The sequence below is a fragment of the Oncorhynchus masou genome, unplaced genomic scaffold (genome assembly GCF_036934945.1).
Source record: "Oncorhynchus masou masou isolate Uvic2021 unplaced genomic scaffold, UVic_Omas_1.1 unplaced_scaffold_1219, whole genome shotgun sequence".
Classification (NCBI taxonomy): domain Eukaryota; kingdom Metazoa; phylum Chordata; class Actinopteri; order Salmoniformes; family Salmonidae; genus Oncorhynchus; species Oncorhynchus masou.
In genome coordinates this window covers 3,337-23,104 of record NW_027001987.1, presented here as the reverse complement: position 1 = coordinate 23,104, position 19,768 = coordinate 3,337, and the positions used below count along the sequence as shown (strand labels likewise).

The window sequence follows — 19,768 nt, the reverse complement described above, 5'->3', positions numbered from 1 at the left end:
TCCACCAGGCTCAAATGGTGCAAGTATGGTTTCAGGCCCATCCACAATTTACCACCCTGTACTTACCCCCATACTCTCCTTTCCTTAACCCGATTGAGGAATTTTTCTCCACATGGAGGTGGAAGGTATATTGTAGGCGCCCTCACGAACAAGCCGCCTTTCTCTAGGCCATGGATGACGCACGCAATGACATCATGGCAGACCAGTGTCAGGCCTGGATTCGCCCGAAGATTCTTCCCAAGATGTTTGGCCAATGAAAACATCCATTGTGATGTGGATGAGAACCTGTGGCCAAATCCACAAGACAGAGTTGATGGAGATATAGAAGTACAGTAATCAATCCTTTAGTTTTGCTTTTTACAGTAAGCCAGGTGAGGAACACTGCAGTGATGTTATACAGTAAGCCAGCTGAGGAACACTGCAGTTGATGTTTTACAGTAAGCCAGCTGAGGAACACTGCAGTTGATGTTTTACAGTAAGCCAGCTGAGGAACACTGCAGTTGATGTTTTACAGTAAGCCAGCTGAGGAACACTGCAGTGATGTTTTACAGTAAGCCAGCTGAGGAACACTGCAGTTGATGTTTTACAGTAAGCCAGCTGAGGAACACTGCAGTGATGTTTTACAGTAAGCCAGCTGAGGAACACAGCAGTTGATGTTTTACTGTAGTTTTGTTCTTTTTTTTTGTTGTTTTATTTTTGCTTTGATTCAAAGAAACCTACATTGTGATTTTATTGTATTTCATCAATACATTTCATATTTTGTTCAATGATTCCACTGTGTCTGTAGTATTCTCTCCACTAGTCCTTTTACAGTGATGTATTTACGTGACGTGCCATCATGAAACATGTATCACATATTTTGCTCTACAATATTTAATGATTGTACGAACAACGACACAGTGAAAGTATCGGTATCTTGTTTCGTGGGTGATCTAAATGAATGTTCCTATGGTATTTCATGATAAATTGTTTTTTTGAACCAATGATTCTGCAAGTGCAAGGTTTCTTTAAAGATATGAATGCACAATGCAATGTTTTGAACATTGGACAGCCTGTGTTACAAGTGATGGCCGTTTTGAGTTTTGTGTCTAGAGTTCTGATAAAGGAGGTTCTGAAAGGTTCTGAAATTAGTGCCAAAGTGATTGTAAAAAACTGTGATCACCATAATTTAGATTCATATCTGGTAGTGTATTCTTCTATAATAATCCAATTACAATTTAAGGAAAGTGTATTTCACAAAGTCACATCAATATATTCTAATTGCATTAATATTCACTAAGATCTAGTGCTTAGATCGTTGGACCAGTAACCGAAAGGTTGCTCGATCGAATCCCTATCGTTCTGCCCCCTGAACAAGGCAGTTAACCCCACTGTTCCTAGGCCGTCATTGTAAATAAGAATTTGTTCTTATTAACCGACTTGCCTAGTAAAACAATGACATGAATCTTTACTCGGGTACTACAGTTTACTAGACCTAATTTCAGCAGTACAGTAATGGAGTCTTGGAATGATTCATTATCCCACTCTATTACAGACACACCGGACAATTAATGAAAATGGACTCTCAGATAGACTAACAGCATTTTTGATCCAATCACTGTTACGCGTGAGACATAAAGCCCGCCTTTATTCTGTACACAACCAATCAGCATCGGGAAATTAATGGCTAATTCATGAGATCACAAAGGGGAGTGACGCAGATCTTATATACGCCCCACATTTCTATTAAATCTACAGGAATTCAAATGTCTAATCTGTAAATGTCTAATTTCTTATTTTACGAGAATAAATAGTGATTGAAAAAAGAGACATAGATTAATTTCTTCGGACTGCTCTGCTTGTGACATGCTAACGCCGTTCATGTTGGAGGTTGCTGCTGTCCACCGTGAAGATTAGATGGGATAGCCAACACGAGATATGCCGCAGCCCAAATCACGAAAAATCGCCATTCTCGGGTACAGATCCGTAGGTGAGTTCCATTTAGCTTTCGACCATTAAAAAAAAGAGACAAAATGCGTGTTTTAGCCGTTCTTTAGCTGTAGGTATAGACTGCGCGCGTGTCACGGATTACTCTCTCTTTATAATAGAGTTAAATTATAGGGAGTATAATCTGTCACGAAACATCTCGTTTGAAGAAATGAGAGAGTGCCACACCAGTTGAGACAGTGGCCTACTCGATATTGACGAGATATTACTCCTTGTGGATCGTCTTGGAAGTGTTTTAGTATGGATGTTGCCCAATTCATGAAACACTTCTATCTTCGAATGTGCTTTGTTCAGTTGGCCTGGCATATAGGGTTGGCTACTGTAGCTGACAGGCCTACTACTGTAAAGACTACTGTAGCTGACAGGCAAGCTACTGTAGCTGACAGGCCTACTACTGTAAAGACTACAGTAGCTGACAGGCAAACTACTGCAGCTGACAGGTCTACTACTGTAAAGACTACTGTAGCTGACAGGCAAACTACTGCAGCTGACAGGCCTACTACTGTAAAGACTACTGTAGCTGACAGGCAAACTACTGTAAAGACTACTGTAGCTGACAGGCCTACTACTGTAAAGACTACTGTAGCTGACAGGCCTACTACTGTAAAGACTACTGTAGCTGACAGGCAAACTACTGCAGCTGACAGGCCTACTACTGTAAAGACTACTGTAACTGACAGGCAAACTACTGCAGCTGACAGGCCTACTACTGTAAAGACTACTGTAGCTGACAGGCCTACTACTGTAAAGACTACTGCAGCTGACAGGCAAACTACTGCAGCTGACAGGCCAACTACTGTAAAGACTACTGTAGCTGACAGGCCTACTACTGTAAAAACTACTGTAGCTGACAGGCCTGCTACTGTATAGACTACTGTAGATGACAGGCCAGCTACTGTAAATACTACTGTAGCTGACAGGCCTTCTACTGTAGCTGACAGGCATGCTACTGTGTACTACTGTGTACTACTGTATACTACTACTCAACACAGAATAGAAGTCTACTCACCTTATGTACTGTATGAGAGAGAGAGAGAGAGAAATAATTAAATTGATATTTTCTCCCCAAAAAAATGGATAAATGACATCCTCTGTGGGTTTTTTCCTGTAGGAAAGTCCTCGCTAACGATTCAGTTTGTGGAAGGCCAGTTTGTCGACTCCTATGATCCAACGATAGAAAACAGTAAGTGTCTTTAGAGAGCCTTGTCAGATACACACAGGAATACTCTGAGACTCTGCTGTGAATCTGGTGGAACTCTGTAGTAGTAACACAGAGTAAATTATTTATTCAAATATGATGGTTTTGGATTTTTGAAAATAAAAGAGAGCCGCACACTCTAGGAGCTCAGATGCTAAAATTTAATACCAACGTTTCGACAGCCAAGCTGTCTTCATCAGGGTGTATTTTTACCTTGCTCCCTGAAGTGTTTCAGCTCGATCTGGTACAACTTGTGAAACACACACACACACACCCACCCTCTCACTCACTCACTCACTCACTCACTCACTCACTCACTCACTCACTCACTCACTCACACATTTTAAATACTTTATTTTCGATCCACCAATCAAATTGACCAAAAACAAAAGGATCCAAACGTTTTAAAGATCCCTGTATGCATGGGTACAGAAAGCACCTCCTTCTCCAGACTGCAGGCTGTCCCAGCTAACCACGAGAGGCTGGTATTTCAGCAGATTCTCGGCAAAAGGCCTGCTCCGTGTAGCCGTCGAATGGGCAGCTCACCTCCCCCTGACCTCACCTCCCCCTGACCTCACCTCCCCCTGACCTCACCCCACATCAACAATATCTGCCGTATTTGGCACAAAGAAAAACACATCATCATCAACATAAAAACCATCTTCACACGCGCACACACACACACACACACACACACACACACACCTGGTTTACTATTTTTTTGTGGTGACTAAACAATTGATTTCCATTAAATATCCTATTTTCCCTAACCCCGAACCTTAATTCTATTGCTATCCCTAAACCTAACCCCTAACAGTGGGTTTTGACCAGAGGCGGGGCCTCCTTCTCTTGGCAAAGCGCCAATGCTAACCCTAACCCTAACCCTGACCCTGACCCTAACCCTGACCCTGACCCTGACCCTGACCCTGACCCTAACCCTGACCCTGACCCTAACCCTGACCCTAACCCTAACCCTGACCCTAACCCTGACCCTAACCCTGACCCTAACCCTGACCCTAACCCTACCCTGACCCTGACCCTAACCCTGACCCTGACCCTAACCCTACCCTAACCCTGACCCTAACCCTACCCTGACCCTACCCTAACCCTGACCCTAACCCTAACCCTGACCCTGACCCTAACCCACTTAACGATGACATCTGCATAAAGTAGAGCAGAGCTCAAGTTTTTCAGCCACTCCACTAAACAGGTTTCTTGCCACTCATCTTCCCACAATCCCCCTCGTTGAAAATGAATGTGAATTAGTTGTGGGTGAAAACGCTACGTGAGCCTAAAATAGCCTTTGACCTTGTGGGGACTGGCGAAATGTCCCCACTTCCTTGTTTTACTCTCCTTATGAGGTCTTCTGGGGCTGGATTCGCAAAACCTTCCTCTTAACTATATAGACGAAAGTTAAGCAAAGTTGCTATTTCTCAATAAAGTTATTGGAAATGTTCTTTAGGTTTTTCCCTAAGTTTCTTCCTAAGAAAAAAGGTAAGAAGAAGAAATGGGATTCTTGAAAATAAGGCTTTAAGATTTCTTCTTGGAAATGTACATTATTTTAGAACATGTTCTTGCCCCACAGACACAGTTGGCTATCAGATGTTTAAATACAGCAAGAAAACACATTTTATAAACACGCATTATCTAGCTAGCTAATAATAATAATAATAATAATAATAATAATAATTATTATTATTAGTATATTACAATATGCTAGAAGTGTTAAATAGCTAGCTCCTAGCTCGTCAATTTGCAAAGAATAACTTGGCTAATGTTAACGTCGTTAGCTATGTTGACGTTACACGTTATAGCTAGTGCACTTTTTTATTTATTTTACTTTAATTTAACGAGGCAAGTCAAGCTAAGAACACATTCTTATTTTCAATGACGGGCCTAGGAACAGTGGGTTAACTGCCTTGTTCAGGGGTGGAACAACAGATGTTTACCTTTAGTCAGCTAGGGGATTTGCTCTTGCAACCTTTCGGTTACTAGTCCAACACTCTAACCACTAGGCTACTTGCCGACCCTACGCTCTAAACACTAGGCTACCTGCCGCCTCTACACTCTAACCACTAGGCTACTTGCCGACCCTACGCTCTAAACACTAGGCTACCTGCCGACCCTACGCTCTAAACACTAGGCTACCTGCCGACCCTACGCTCTAACCACTAGGCTACCTGCCGCCCCTACTCTCTAACCACTAGGCTACCTGCCGCCCCTACTCTCTAACCACTAGGCTACCTGCCGCCCCTACTCTCTAACCACTAGGCTACCTGCCGCCCCTACTCTCTAACCACTAGGCTACCTGCCACCTCTACACTCTAACCACTAGGCTACCTGCCACCTCTACACTCTAACCACTAGGCTACCTGCCCCCCCTACACTCTAACCACTAGGCTACCTGCTGACCCTACACTAACCACTAGGGTACCCTGCCCCCTCTACACTCTAACCTCTAGGCTACCTGCCGCCCCTACACTCTAACCACTAGGCTACCTGCCGACCCTACACTCTAACCAATAGGCTACTTGCCGACCCTACACTCTAACCACTAGGCTACCTGCCGCCCCTACACTCTAACCAATAGGCTACTTGCCGACCCTACACTCTAACCACTAGGCTACTTGCCGACCCTACACTCTAACCACTAGGCTACTTGCCGACCCTACACTCTAACCACTAGGCTACTTTGTTTGCTGAAGTTTGTATTGCGCTTTCCTTGGCTATCCATTTTGGGGTTTTGATGTAGCTAATCTGATGGCTACAATTTGTGACAAATATCCAAATAACCCAAATCCCATCATCCCTGTCACATAGGTTTATGTATTGGTGTCAAGCATGTCACCAATGTCAATGACACGTCAGAAAATATGTACTGAAGTTTCTAAGAAGCTTTGAATTACTAAGAACTTCAATGTGTTTCGTTAATCCGGCCCCAGCACCCCAACAGGATAGTAAAACCACACGCCACACCACGCCACACCACGCCACAAACACGCCACGCCACACCACACCACACACACACACCGCACGCCACACGCCACACACACACGCCACACCACACGCCACGCCGCCACACCACGCCACACACCACACGCCACACCACACGCCACACCACACGCCACGCCACACACACACACCACACGCCACGCCACACACACACGCCACACCACGCCACACACACACACCACACACCACACGCCACGCCACACACACCACACGCCACGCCACACACACCACACGCCACACCACGCCACACACACCACACACCACGCCACACGCCACGCCACACACACCACACGCCACGCCACACCACACGCCAAGCCACACACACCAACCACACGCCACACACACCACACGCCACACACACCACACGCCACACACACCACAACACACGCCACGCCACACACACCACACCACACGCCACGCACACCACACACCAAATACACCACTCCACACACCACGCCACACCACACACCAAACACCAACCACTCCACACCACACACACCACACACCAACCACACCACACACACCAACCACACCACACACGCCACACACACACACACCACACCACACACGCCACACACACACACCACACCACACACACCACACCACACGCCACGCCACACACACCCACACACCACGCCACACACACCACACCACACGCCACGCCACACACACCGCCACACACGCCACGCCACATACACCACCCACGCAACACACACCACGCCACACCACACACCACACACCACGCCACACACACCACACCACATGCCACGCCACACACGCCACACACCAACCACACCACACACCAACCACACCACACACCAACCACACCCCACACACCACACCACAACACACCACACCACACACACCACACCACACACACCACACCACAACACATCACACCACACACATCACACCACACCACACGCCACACACACCACACCACACGCCACGCCACACACACCACACCACACACCACACACACCACACCACACACACCACACCACATCACACCACACCACACACACCAACCACGCCACACCACACACACCACACCACACGGTTCCCCTCTCTATAATAGCCTTCTTTACCAGTAAATATACAGTGTCTTAGTAGTGAAGTGGAGTCTGATTTTGCTGGTACAGCTCTTCTCCTCCTACATCTCCTCCTCCACATCCTCTTCCTCCTCCACATCCTCCTCCTCCACATCCTCCTCCTCCACATCCTCTTCCTCCTCCACATCCTCTTCCTCCTCCACATCCTCATCCTCCTCCACATCCTCTTCCTCCTCCACATCCTCATCCTCCTCCACATCCTCTTCCTCCTCCACATCCTCTTCCTCCTCCACATCATCCTCTTCCTCCTCCACATCATCCTCTTCCTCCTCCACATCCTCTTCCTCCTCCACATCCTCTTCCTCCTCCACATCCTCTTCCTCCTCCACATCCTCCTTCAAGACCGATGTTAATTACTATGGAGACAACACTACACTTCAATTGACCGAGCAAGACTATACGACTCCTCTTTGCCCCGAAACAGCAGAAGTCCCTTCCCAGCTATAGGAGCACATCTCTAGGCAGTCATAGACAACTCCATCACAACATACAGGGGACTTTTCTTTCTCTCCTCTCTTTTGCCGCAGCGTTTACCAAGATGATCACGATAAACGGACAAGAATACCACCTGCAGTTGGTAGACACAGCGGGACAGGTAGTAGTCACGCACCACAGGGATTTATTTTGAAAAAACATTTATACAAGACCTTACATTTCTACGTTGACTCGTGGTTGGCGATCTCATGATGTCGTATCACCATTAGAATTGTAGAACACAGGCTACCCACTCTAGAATGCGCCCTGCCTCTAATTAGAATGCTTGCTGGGTACATTGCTTTACTCTCTGACACTAAGGCCTAGATTCTAAGCGGTATACTAGTATGGACATTGGGACACTGTGTTACAGTATGCAGGCTAATTTCTCTGTCTCTCTTTCTCCTTCCCTCTACTCTCTCTCCCTCTCGGTCTTTTCCAGGATGAATACTCTATATTTCCTCAGACCTATTCCATAGATATCAATGGTTACATCTTGGTCTACTCTGTCACGTCTAATAAAAGGTTCGTCAGCTATTTACTCGACTGTCTTATAATGATTTAGATTGTGCAGAATTATGTGTTGTAGGGGTGATCAACCACTGGGCAGGTTTTTACTTTTTTTTTTAAATGAAAGAAAAAAATGTTTTCTTAAGATTTGAATCAGACAGCTTTGTGTCTGAGGTAAAACCAACAGAAGCGTCATTATAAAATGTTTGAGAGAGTTGTTGCTCAACAGTCTGATGATGTTTTAAAGTTGTTCAGGGGATGTAACACATACAAAAGCCCAGACTAAATAAGTGGGCATGTGTTAAAGCATTGTGCTGAACAACTGGCTGGTGTTTTTATCATTTTCCAATCCTCACTCGACCAGCAACACGTGCCAGTATTGTGCAAAAACTCAATAATTCTACCCATTCCTAAAGCATCTAATCCCTCAGTGCTGAATGATGACCACCCTGTCTCCTTGACATCCTCAGTAATGAAATGCCTTGAGAAACTTGTGAAAAGTCATATTCTCAGCGTCACCCAGAAGCTTCTCGACCCATTTCAGTTTGCCGATCAGCCCAGCAGAGGAGTTGATGATGCCATTCTTACCCTACTTAACATGGTCTATAGACATCTAGAGGGGGTATTAACATGGTCTATAGACATCTAGAGGGGGTATCAACATGGTCTATAGACATCTAGAGCAAAATCCCATGTCAGGGTTCTGTTTGTTGACTATTCTTCTGCCTCCAACACAGTCCAGCCCGACATTCTGGCACAGAGACTCATTCGGGACTTCTCCTTATATGGGGGGGGGGGGGGCTGGTTTGTGGCTGTTGGACTTCCTGAGCCAACGCTCACAGCGAGTCAAAATGGGTCCCCGCGTGTCGGACATACGCAATACCAACACAGGTGCTCCTCAGGGATGTGTTCTGTCCCCACTCCTGTACATCTTGTACACTAATAGTTGTACTCGTTCCCATCCTGACAGACACCTCGTTAAGTTCGCTGATGACACTGCCTTGATCAGCCTGTTGCATGATGACGAGGAACAACATGGCCCGGTCCTAGATGACTTTGTAGAGTGGTGTGAGGAATCACACTTGGTCCTCAATACCAACAAGACCAAAGAGATGTGCATAGACTTCAGGAAGTGTACAACACCGACCTCTGCAACATCTAGCAGAGGTCAGAACATAGAGATTGTAGAGGAATACAAATACCTGGGTGTTGTCTTGGACGATAAGCTTCAGTGGAGTAAATGTACAGACCTGATCTACAGAGACTGTACTTTCTCAAAAAGCTGGGATCTTTTAATGTCGACTGAACTATACTGACTCTATTTTACAAATCTTTCAGTGAGAGTAGATTAACTTTTTGTATTGTTTGTTGGTTTGGCAATGCCACCATCAGCCAGAGAAACATGCTGAGAAGGATTATCACCACAGCAAGCGAGGTACTGGGAGTCAAACAGACAGGCCTGGATGAGATCTTTAAGGTCAGGGCCCTCTGCAAGGCTCACAAAATAATTTTAGACTTAAGCCACCCCCTGTACCCATACTTTGAACTACTCCCCTCTGGGTGCATGTATAGGGCACCGCTCAGCAGCGAAAAACACAACGAGACAATCATTTGTGACAGGTGTGATATCCCTCCTAAATAGCTTGGGCTAATGTTCGAATCGACTCAAAACCAGCAGGCTAATGTTCCTATAGACTCAGTAAGGCCAGCAGGCTAATGTTCCTATAGACTCAGTAAGGCCAGCAGGCTAATGTTCCTATAGACTCAGTAAGGCCAGCAGGCTAATGTTCCTATAGACTCAGTAAGGCCAGCAGGCTAATGTTCCTATAGACTCAGTAAGGCCAGCAGGCTAATGTTCCTATAGACTCAGTAAGGCCAGCAGGCTAATGTTCCTATAGACTCAGTAAGGCCAGCAGGCTAATGTTCCTATAGACTCAGTAAGACCAGCAGGCTAATGTTCCTATAGACCCAGTAAGACCAGCAGGCTAATGTTCCTATAGACTCAGTAAGGCCAGCAGGCTAATGTTCCTATAGACTCAGTAAGACCAGCAGGCTAATGTTCCTATCCACTCAGTGAGACCAGCAGGCTAATGTTCCTATAGACTCAGTAAGACCAGCAGGCTCGTCTTAAAAATAAAAATGTTTTATTGGTATGTAACTGTTATGAAAGTTGTATTGTCAATTTTGTTCTGTATTTAAACACCACTTTAAATGTGTACATGACACTGCAAAAAAATTTCCCCAATAAAGTCCGTAAATTACTGCAGCCCTGCTCGAAGCTGATTCAGCTCATCAATGTCCTGATGAGCAGCTGAATCTGGTGTATTAGAGTAGGGCTGGAGGAGGGTTGGTACCCCTGGTCTTCTACAATGACTGGATTAACTACATCAGCACTTCCCAGACTGGGAATTTATGTATGACAGTATCTATGACAGAATTTATGTATGACATTATGTATGACTGTATTTATGTATTACAGTATCTATGTATTACAGTATCTATGTATTACAGTATCTATGACATTATCTATGACAGAATTTATGTATGACAGAATTTATGTATGACAGTATTTATGTATTACAGTATCTATGACAGTATTTATGTATTACAGTATCTATGACAGTATGTATGCCAGTATCTATGACAGTATTTATGTATTACAGTATCTATGACAGTATGTATGACTCTATATATGACAGTATTTATGTATGACAGTATCTATGATTATATTTTTTGTATTACAGTATCTATGACAGTATCTATCACAGTATTTATGTATTACAGTATCTATCACAGTATCTATCACAGTATTTATGTATTACAGTATCTATAACAGTATATATTACAGCATGGATGACAAAATGTATATATGACAGTATGTCTGACAATATTTATGTATGACAGTATCTTTAACAGTATGTTTGACCGTATTAATGACAGTATCTATGACTGTGTCTATAACAGTATGTTTGACAGTATCTATGCCAGTATTAATGTCAGTATCTATGATAGTATTAATGACAGTATCAATGACAGTATCAATGACAGTATGTTTTACAGTATCTATGACAGTATCAATGACAGTATCTATGACAGTATCTATGACAGTATCTATAACAGTATGTGTGACAGTATCTATAACAGTATGCTTGACAGTATCTATGACAGTATGTGTGACAGTATTAATGACAGTATCTATGACAGTATGTGTGACAGTATGTGTGACAGTATCTATGACAGTATATATAACAGTATGTGTGACAGTATTAATGACAGTATGTGTGACAGTATTAATGACATTATCTATAACAGTATGCTTGACAGTATCTATGACAGTATGTGTGACAGTATTAATGACAGTATCTATGACAGTATGTGTGACAGTATGTGTGACAGTATCTATGACAGTATATATAACAGTATGTGTGACAGTATTAATGACAGTATCTATAACAGTATCTATGACAGTATGTGTGACAGTATTAATGACAGTATCTATAACAGTATCTATGACAGTATGTGTGACAGTATTAATGACAGTATCTATAACAGTATCTATGACAGTATGTGTGACAGTATTAATGACAGTATCTATAACAGTATATATAACAGTATGTGTGACAGTATTAATGACAGTATCTATGACAGTATTAATGACAGTATCTATGACAGTATATATAACAGTATGTGTGACAGTATTAATGACAGTATCTATGACAGTATCTTTAACAGTATGTGTGACAGTATTAATGACAGTATCTATAACAGTATCTATGACAGTATGTGTGACAGTATTAATGACAGTATCTATAACAGTATGTGTGACAGTATTAATGACAGTATCTATGACAGTATCTATGACAGTATGTGTGACAGTATTAATGACAGTATCTATGACAGTATCTATAACAGTATGTGTGACAGTATTAATGACAGTATCTATAACAGTATCTATGACAGTATGTGTGACAGTATTAATGACAGTATCTATAACAGTATGTGTGACAGTATTAATGACAGTATCTATGACAGTATCTATGACAGTATGTGTGACAGTATTAATGACAGTATCTATGACAGTATCTATGACAGTATCTATAACAGTATGTGTGACAGTATTAATGACAGTATCTATAACAGTATCTATAACAGTATGTGTGACAGTATTAATGACAGTATCTATAACAGTATGTGTGACAGTATCTATGACAGTATTAATGACAGTATATATAACAGTATGTGTGACAGTATGTGTGACAGTATGTGTGACAGTATTTATGACAGTATGTGTGACAGTATCTATAACAGTATCTATGACAGTATGTGTGACAGTATTAATGACAGTATCTATGACAGTATGTGTGACAGTATCTATAACAGTATCTATGACAGTATGTGTGACAGTATTAATGACAGTATCTATAACAGTATGTGTGACAGTATTAATGACAGTATGTGTGACAGTATTAATGACAGTATCTATGACAGTATGTGTGACAGTATTAATGACAGTATCTATGACAGTATGTGTGACAGTATTAATGACAGTATCTATAACAGTATTAATGACAGTATCTATGACAGTATGTGTGACAGTATTAATGACAGTATCTATGACAGTATGTGTGACAGTATCTATGACAGTATCTATGACAGTATGTGTGACAGTATTAATGACAGTATCTATGACAGTATGTGTGACAGTATCTATGACAGTATGTGTGACAGTATGTGTGACAGTATGTGTGACAGTATTAATGACAGTATCTATGACAGTATGTGTGACAGTATCTATAACAGTATCTATGACAGTATGTGTGACAGTATTAATGACAGTATCTATGACAGTATGTGTGACAGTATTAATGACAGTATCTATGACAGTATGTGTGACAGTATCTATAACAGTATGTGTGACAGTATTAATGACAGTATCTATGACAGTATGTGTGACAGTATTAATGACAGTATGTGTGACAGTATTAATGACAGTATCTATAACAGTATTAATGACAGTATTAATGACAGTATCTATGACGGTATGTGTGACAGTATTAATGACAGTATCTATGACAGTATGTGTGACTGTATTAATGACAGTATATGTGACAGTATGTGTGACAGTATTAATGACAGTATCTATGACAGTATCTATGACAGTATGTGTGACAGTATTAATGACAGTATCTATAACAGTATATATAACAGTATGTGTGACAGTATTAATGACAGTATCTATGACAGTATTAATGACAGTATCTATGACAGTATATATAACAGTATGTGTGACAGTATTAATGACAGTATCTATGACAGTATCTTTAACAGTATGTGTGACAGTATTAATGACAGTATCTATAACAGTATCTATGACAGTATGTGTGACAGTATTAATGACAGTATCTATAACAGTATTAGTGACAGTATTAATGACAGTATCTATGACAGTATCTATGACAGTATGTGTGACAGTATTAATGACAGTATCTATGACAGTATCTATAACAGTATGTGTGACAGTATTAATGACAGTATCTATAACAGTATCTATGACAGTATGTGTGACAGTATTAATGACAGTATCTATGACAGTATCTATAACAGTATGTGTGACAGTATTAATGACAGTATCTATGACAGTATCTATGACAGTATGTGTGACAGTATTAATGACAGTATCTATGACAGTATCTATGACAGTATCTATAACAGTATGTGTGACAGTATTAATGACAGTATCTATAACAGTATCTATAACAGTATGTGTGACAGTATTAATGACAGTATCTATAACAGTATCTATAACAGTATGTGTGACAGTATTAATGACAGTATCTATAACAGTATGTGTGACAGTATCTATGACAGTATTAATGACAGTATATATAACAGTATGTGTGACAGTATGTGTGACAGTATGTGTGACAGTATTTATGACAGTATGTGTGACAGTATCTATAACAGTATCTATGACAGTATGTGTGACAGTATTAATGACAGTATCTATGACAGTATGTGTGACAGTATCTATAACAGTTTCTATGACAGTATGTGTGACAGTATTAATGACAGTATCTATAACAGTATGTGTGACAGTATTAATGACAGTATATGTGACAGTATTAATGACAGTATCTATGACAGTATGTGTGACAGTATTAATGACAGTATCTATGACAGTATGTGTGACAGTATTAATGACAGTATCTATAACAGTATGTGTGACAGTATCTATGACAGTATTAATGACAGTATATATAACTGTATGTGTGACAGTATGTGTGACAGTATCTATGACAGTATTAATGACAGTATATATAACAGTATGTGTGACAGTATGTGTGACAGTATGTGTGACAGTATTTATGACAGTATGTGTGACAGTATCTATAACAGTATCTATGACAGTATGTGTGACAGTATTAATGACAGTATCTATAACAGTATTAATGACAGTATCTATGACAGTATGTGTGACAGTAGTAATGACAGTATGTGAGACAGTATTAATGACAGTATCTATAACAGTATTAATGACAGTATTAATGACAGTATCTATGACGGTATGTGTGACAGTATCTATGACAGTATCTATGACAGTATGTGTGACAGTATTAATGACAGTATCTATGACAGTATGTGTGACTGTATTAATGACAGTATATGTGACAGTATGTGTGACAGTATTAATGACAGTATCTATGACAGTATCTATGACAGTATGTGTGACAGTATTAATGACAGTATCTATAACAGTATATATAACAGTATGTGTGACAGTATTAATGACAGTATCTATGACAGTCTTAATGACAGTATCTATGCCATATATATAACAGTATGTGTGACAGTATCTATGACAGTATCTTTAACAGTATGTGTGACAGTATTAATGACAGTATCTATGACAGTATCTATGACAGTATGTGTGACAGTATTAATGACAGTATCTATGACAGTATCTATAACAGTATGTGTGACAGTATTAATGACAGTATCTATAACAGTATCTATGACAGTATGTGTGACAGTATTAATGACAGTATCTATGACAGTATCTATAACAGTATGTGTGACAGTATTAATGACAGTATCTATGACAGTATCTATGACAGTATGTGTGACAGTATTAATGACAGTATCTATGACAGTATCTATGACAGTATCTATAACAGTATGTGTGACAGTATTAATGACAGTATCTATAACAGTATCTATAACAGTATGTGTGACAGTATTAATGACAGTATCTATAACAGTATGTGTGACAGTATCTATGACAGTATTAATGACAGTATATATAACAGTATGTGTGACAGTATGTGTGACAGTATGTGTGACAGTATGTGTGACAGTATCTATAACAGTATCTATGACAGTATGTGTGACAGTATTAATGACAGTATCTATGACAGTATGTGTGACAGTATCTATAACAGTATCTATGACAGTATGTGTGACAGTATTAATGACAGTATCTATAACAGTATGTGTGACAGTATTAATGACAGTATATGTGACAGTATTAATGACAGTATCTATGACAGTATGTGTGACAGTATTAATGACAGTATCTATGACAGTATGTGTGACAGTATTAATGACAGTATCTATAACAGTATTAATGACAGTATCTATGACAGTATGTGTGACAGTATTAATGACAGTATCTATGACAGTATGTGTGACAGTATCTATGACAGTATCTATGACAGTATCTATGACAGTATGTGTGACAGTATTAATGACAGTATGTGTGACAGTATCTATGACAGTATGTGTGACAGTATGTGTGACAGTATGTGTGACAGTATTAATGACAGTATCTATGACAGTATGTGTGACAGTATCTATAACAGTATCTATGACAGTATGTGTGACAGTATCTATGACAGTATGTGTGACAGTATTAATGACAGTATCTATGACAGTATGTGTGACAGTATCTATAACAGTATGTGTGACAGTATTAATGACAGTATCTATGACAGTATGTGTGACAGTATTAATGACAGTATCTATAACAGTATTAATGACAGTATCTATGACAGTATGTGTGACAGTATTAATGACAGTATGTGTGACAGTATTAATGACAGTATCTATAACAGTATTAATGACAGTATTAATGACAGTATCTATGACGGTATGTGTGACAGTATTAATGACAGTATCTATGACAGTATGTGTGACAGTATTAATGACAGTATCTATGACAGTATGTGTGACTGTATTAATGACAGTATATGTGACAGTATGTGTGACAGTATTAATGACAGTATCTATGACAGTATGTGTGACAGTATCTATGACAGTATGTGTGACAGTATTAATGACAGTATCTATGACAGTATTAATGACAGTATGTGTGACAGTATTAATGACAGTATCTATGACAGTATGTGTGACAGTATTAATGACAGTATTAATGACAGTATCTATGACAGTATGTGTGACAGTATTAATGACAATATCTATGACAGTATGTGTGACAGTATATATAACAGTATGTGTGACAGTATGTGTGACAGTATCTATAACAGTATCTATGACAGTATGTGTGACAGTATTAATGACAGTATCTATGACAGTATGTGTGACAGTATCTATGACAGTATGTGTGACAGTATCTATAACAGTATCTATGACAGTATGTGTGACAGTATTAATGACAGTATCTATAACAGTATGTGTGACAGTATTAATGACAGTATGTGTGACAGTATTAATGACAGTATCTATGACAGTATGTGTGACAGTATTAATGACAGTATCTATGACAGTATGTGTGACAGTATCTATAACAGTATGTGTGACAGTATTAATGACAGTATCTATGACAGTATGTGTGACAGTATTAATGACAGTATCTATGACAGTATGTGTGACAGTATCTATAACAGTATGTGTGACAGTATTAATGACAGTATCTATGACAGTATGTGTGACAGTATCTATGACAGTATGTGTGACAGTATTAATGACAGTATCTATGACAGTATGTGTGACAGTATCTATAACAGTATATATAACAGTATGTGTGACAGTATTAATGACATTATCTATAACAGTATGTGTGACAGTATCTATGACAGTATGTGTGACAGTATTAATGACAGTATGTGTGACAGTATTAATGACAGTATCTATAACAGTATGTGTGACAGTATCTATGACAGTATGTGTGACAGTATCTATGACAGTATGTGTGACAGTATTAATGACAGTATCTATGACAGTATGTGTGACAGTATCTATGACAGTATGTGTGACAGTATTAATGACAGTATCTATGACAGTATGTGTGACAGTATCTATAACAGTATATATAACAGTATGTGTGACAGTATTAATGACATTATCTATAACAGTATGTGTGACAGTATCTATGACAGTATGTGTGACAGTATTAATGACAGTATGTGTGACAGTATTAATGACAGTATCTATAACAGTATGTGTGACAGTATCTATGACAGTATCTATGACAGTATGTGTGACAGTATTAATGACAGTATCTATGACAGTATGTGTGACAGTATTAATGACAGTATCTATAACAGTATGCTTGACAGTATCTATGACAGTATATATAACAGTATGTGTGACAGTATCTATGACAGTATGTGTGACAGTATCTATGACAGTATGTGTGACAGTATTAATGACAGTATCTATGACAGTATGTGTGACAGTATCTATGACAGTATGTGTGACAGTATTAATGACAGTATCTATGACAGTATGTGTGACAGTATCTATAACAGTATATATAACAGTATGTGTGACAGTATTAATGACATTATCTATAACAGTATGTGTGACAGTATCTATGACAGTATGTGTGACAGTATTAATGACAGTATGTGTGACAGTATTAATGACAGTATCTATAACAGTATGTGTGACAGTATCTATGACAGTATCTATGACAGTATGTGTGACAGTATTAATGACAGTATCTATGACAGTATGTGTGACAGTATTAATGACAGTATCTATAACAGTATGCTTGACAGTATCTATGACAGTATATATAACAGTATGTGTGACAGTATCTATAACAGTATGTGTGACAGTATCTATGACAGTATGTGTGACAGTATTAATGACAGTATCTATAACAGTATGCTTGACAGTATCTATGACAGTATCTATGACAGTATCTATGACAGTATCTATAACAGTATGTGTGACAGTATCTATAACAGTATGTGTGACAGTATCTATGACAGTATGTGTGACACTGTCACACATACTGTCACACATACTGTCATAGATACTGTCATAGATACTGTCACACATACTGTCATAGATACTGTTATAGATACTGTCATTAATACTATCTATAACAGTATCTATGACAGTATGTGTGACAGTATCTATGACAGTATCTATGACAGTATCTATGACAGTATATATAACAGTATGTGTGACAGTATTAATGACAGTATCTATGACAGTATGTGTGACAGTATTAATGACAGTATCTATAACAGTATCTATGACAGTATGTGTGACATTGTTTTTCTTCTCTTCCAGTTTTGAAGTAGTTCAGGTTATCCATGAAAAACTTCTGGATATGGTGGGGAAAGCTCAGTGAGTATCTACTGTAATCTGACTGTTTATTAACCCTCTACTGTAATCTGACTGTATATTAACCCTCTACTGTAATCTGACTGTATATTAACCCTCTACTGTAATCTGACTGTATATTAACCCTCTACATTAATCTGACTGTATATTAACCCTCTACTGTAGTATGACTGTATATTAACCCTCTACTGTAATCTGACTGTATATTAACCCTCTACTGTAATCTGACTGTATATTAACCCTCTACTGTAATCTGACTGTATATTAACCCTCTACTGTAATCTGACTGTATATTAACCCTCTACTGTAATCTGACTGTATATTAACCCTCTACTGTAATCTGACTGTATATTAACCCTCTACTGTAATCTGACTGTATATTAACCCTCTACTGTATATTAACCCTCTACTGTAATCTGACTGTATATTAACCCTCTACTGTAACTTGACTGTATATTAACCCTCTACTGTAATCTGACTGTATATTAACCCTCTACTGTAATCTGACATAGCTTGCCTAAAATAAATGCCTGAAACTAAAGCCCCACATTCGGGTCATGATGAGAGAAACAAACTGTCCGATGATGTTTAACGTATCCCGTAAATGTGGAGTAGGAGTTAAAATAGAGTATTGCTCTGTTTAATACTCAGATGGAAAAAAAACTTCATAGAGAAAGCTAGCAAACGGAAGCTAGCTAGCTACTAGCCGGATATTAGATAGCGTCACCGTGCGATAATGGAACCGCTAACAAAGTTGACACCAACCGTATTGGTATGTGGTGTTTGTCGACTTTGTGGCACTTGCTTGGAAAGCTCAAGGTTTCCCAGTCATACAGTGCTCTGAAAAAGTGATTGCCCCCTTACCCTAAATATGGAGTTG

At 39.7% G+C, this 19,768-nt stretch overlaps 1 protein-coding gene across 1 annotated transcript; it reads left to right on the top strand.

Annotated features, from left to right (window-relative positions):
- Window positions 1-1,687: 1,687 nt before the first annotated feature.
- On the top strand, window positions 1,688-18,895 carry LOC135529967 (GTP-binding protein Rheb-like). Its single transcript, XM_064958366.1, has 5 exons — window positions 1,688-1,969; window positions 3,098-3,169; window positions 7,836-7,903; window positions 8,225-8,307; window positions 18,835-18,895. Exons 1-5 carry the CDS (start codon window positions 1,918-1,920, stop codon window positions 18,893-18,895), a joined length of 336 nt encoding a protein of 111 aa, XP_064814438.1. The 5' UTR covers window positions 1,688-1,917.
- Window positions 18,896-19,768: the final 873 nt, after the last annotated feature.

What these genes read in the sequence shown, in the direction of transcription:
- LOC135529967 (XM_064958366.1), top strand. Translation starts at nt 1,918, where the DNA reads ATGCCGCAGCCCAAATCACGAAAAATCGCCATTCTCGGGTACAGATCC. An exon ending in TCTCGGGTACAGATCCGTAG is followed by an intron (nt 1,970 to 3,097) that starts GTGAGTTCCATT and finishes TTTTTCCTGTAG; the next exon opens with GAAAGTCCTCGCTAACGATT. An exon ending in TGATCCAACGATAGAAAACA is followed by an intron (nt 3,170 to 7,835) that starts GTAAGTGTCTTT and finishes CTTTTGCCGCAG; the next exon opens with CGTTTACCAAGATGATCACG.